Here is a 2,095-nt window from a genome sequence, read left to right as displayed (position 1 = left end):
TGCTCCATTACTGCTATCATTAGGTGTGTCTCCAATAGTCTCCTCCTCACTATCATTATTTGTTCCTATACATCATACAAACACATCAACAGTAAATTATTAATACAATCACTATTGTATACCTTGAGTTTGTGTATCATTCTCTGATCCATTCCCACCTCCATTAGGTATGTCTCCATTACCAACATGTGCAATACCAAGAGCACAGAATTCATCACGTTCAATACAACCATATCTGTTCCCTACACTAAAAGATCCTCCTTCAACTATACTGAACTGGTAAGCATTGGGAAACTTCAGTGGAGCTCTCACAAACTTGAGGCAACCAGTCTGACTAGTGTTTCTTAGATCCACACAATGTTGCAGCTCTATTACCAGTGGTTTTAATAGTGCCTTAGATACTGATATTGCATATACTGCACTCACTAGCACAGTACCTTTGGGTACCTTGAAATTACCACCAGCTAGTGCAGTAACAGCTACTTCGGTATCCTTGGACACTGCTCCTTGAGGACACTCTAAGCTGAATCCATATTTCTCCCACTGGAGTGAGTGAGACCTGTCTCCTTGTAGGATAAAGAGCTTCTGTCCAGCTATAATGATACTAGAGTCTAATGAATCTGAAACAATACAGACACATCATATCTAATACCAGTATAGTACACACACAATCATTCACATGTGTACATGTACATGTACATGAATAACTTACCCATTGAAGGGATCAGGTAATTAAATTGTAGTCCAATGGAACTAGTCTCTTTGATAGGTTGCTTGAGGACCCTCTCTTGTCTTTCCTTCACTAGTTTGGCTATGTACAACTCCTTTTCTTTAAGGTCTATAAATTAATAGAATATTAATAATTATTATTGATTGATGATGATACACTAACCAGTAATAATCTGTTTCTCATTCGATGTCAGTTTGGCTATAACTTTGTCTTTCTCAGAAATGAGATTTTGATTGTCGTCTACACAATAAACATATTCTCCGATCTATTACATGCTGTGTGTATAGTTAACTAACCAATAATGATCTGTTTCTCCTTGAGATATTGTTCCTCCATATCAGCTACTTTGAGTTTCAGTTTCTCATAATCTTCTACATCAATAGAATATTCATTCATCTAATATGATGTACTGATGATACACTAACCAGTAATAATCTGTTTCTTCTCCTCTACTTGTGTCTTTATTTCCAATATTTCAGCATCCTTAGCTTTAAGCTTTTCATAATATTCTATTATCAATAAAAATACAAATATAGAAAATTAAATGATATTTGTTGCTTATACGAATTTGCACTGCATGTACAGTTGCCCATAAATACATGTACTATGATTATTGCTAATAATACCATATATGGTAAGCAGAGCTCACTCTACATCAATCTCATTATTTCTAATGCATGGAAAATTTGACCTATATTGAGTACAGGATACTATTTCCATACTCAACATTGTCTAATCCACTAGTATTATAATGTAAACAATGTACACATAAACAACAGTACAACACAATAGTACCTAATTCAAGAGTTGATTTATCATTTTCTGCTTGCTCAAGGAGAGTGGTAGCATCATCAAGTTGCTGACTAAGTGCTGCCTTTTCTCGAAGAAGCTGTTGCTGCTCTTTGTCTTGATCTTGCTGTATCTGCTCCTTCTCTTTTATTTCTCTTTGAAGCTGTTCCTGATAGCAGAATTCCTTCTCTTTTTGTAATTGTAGGCAATCTTGAAATATTTCAATCTGTTTCTCAAAACTCTCCCAATCACTCAGTATCCTTCTTCTTAGTTGATCTTGATACTGGTCCAGAGGTATTACACTAGTAGACCAATCATTATCACTAGTATATCCTATACAGTAACAAAATAGTGGAAAATAAAAAATACACAAATTAATTACAGTTAGTTATTATGGTAACATTTTTATTGATGGATTCATGTTTATAATCATTGTATGTGTGACCTCTGTCAGTTTACACAGTTAACCACATGAACATTATTATTGTATATAAATACACTGATAATAATATTTCATTCACTCTATAGCTCCTATTAATATCAGTGTTTCTGTATTCTGCAGTCATTATATTTCAC

At 34.2% G+C, this 2,095-nt stretch overlaps 1 protein-coding gene and 1 long non-coding RNA gene across 2 annotated transcripts in view; both read right to left on the bottom strand.

Annotated features, from left to right (window-relative positions):
- The window catches only part of LOC109590326 (uncharacterized), a 1,558-nt gene extending 828 nt beyond the window's left edge, over positions 1-730 (bottom strand). Inside the window, exons 1-3 of the mRNA XM_020006243.1 lie at positions 713-730; positions 123-620; positions 4-65 (exon numbers count right to left, since the gene is read on the bottom strand). Of these exons, the coding sequence (XP_019861802.1) occupies positions 4-65; positions 123-620; positions 713-716 (564 nt within the window). The 5' untranslated portion in view covers positions 717-730. The remainder of the gene's footprint in view (positions 1-3; positions 66-122; positions 621-712) is intronic.
- A 331-nt stretch (positions 731-1,061) lies between these two features.
- Positions 1,062-1,921, bottom strand: LOC109590328 (uncharacterized). Its single transcript, XR_002189265.1, has 3 exons — positions 1,526-1,921; positions 1,156-1,239; positions 1,062-1,101 (listed from the first exon to the last, which is right to left on the bottom strand). It is a non-coding gene; the product is annotated as an uncharacterized LOC109590328 (long non-coding RNA).
- Between the last annotated feature and the right edge of the window lie 174 nt (positions 1,922-2,095).

This window comes from Amphimedon queenslandica, unplaced genomic scaffold (assembly GCF_000090795.2).
Source record: "Amphimedon queenslandica unplaced genomic scaffold, v1.1 AMPQUscaffold_10205, whole genome shotgun sequence".
NCBI classification, from domain to species: Eukaryota; Metazoa; Porifera; class Demospongiae; order Haplosclerida; family Niphatidae; genus Amphimedon; species Amphimedon queenslandica.
This window is presented reverse-complemented; position numbering and strand designations above follow the sequence as displayed.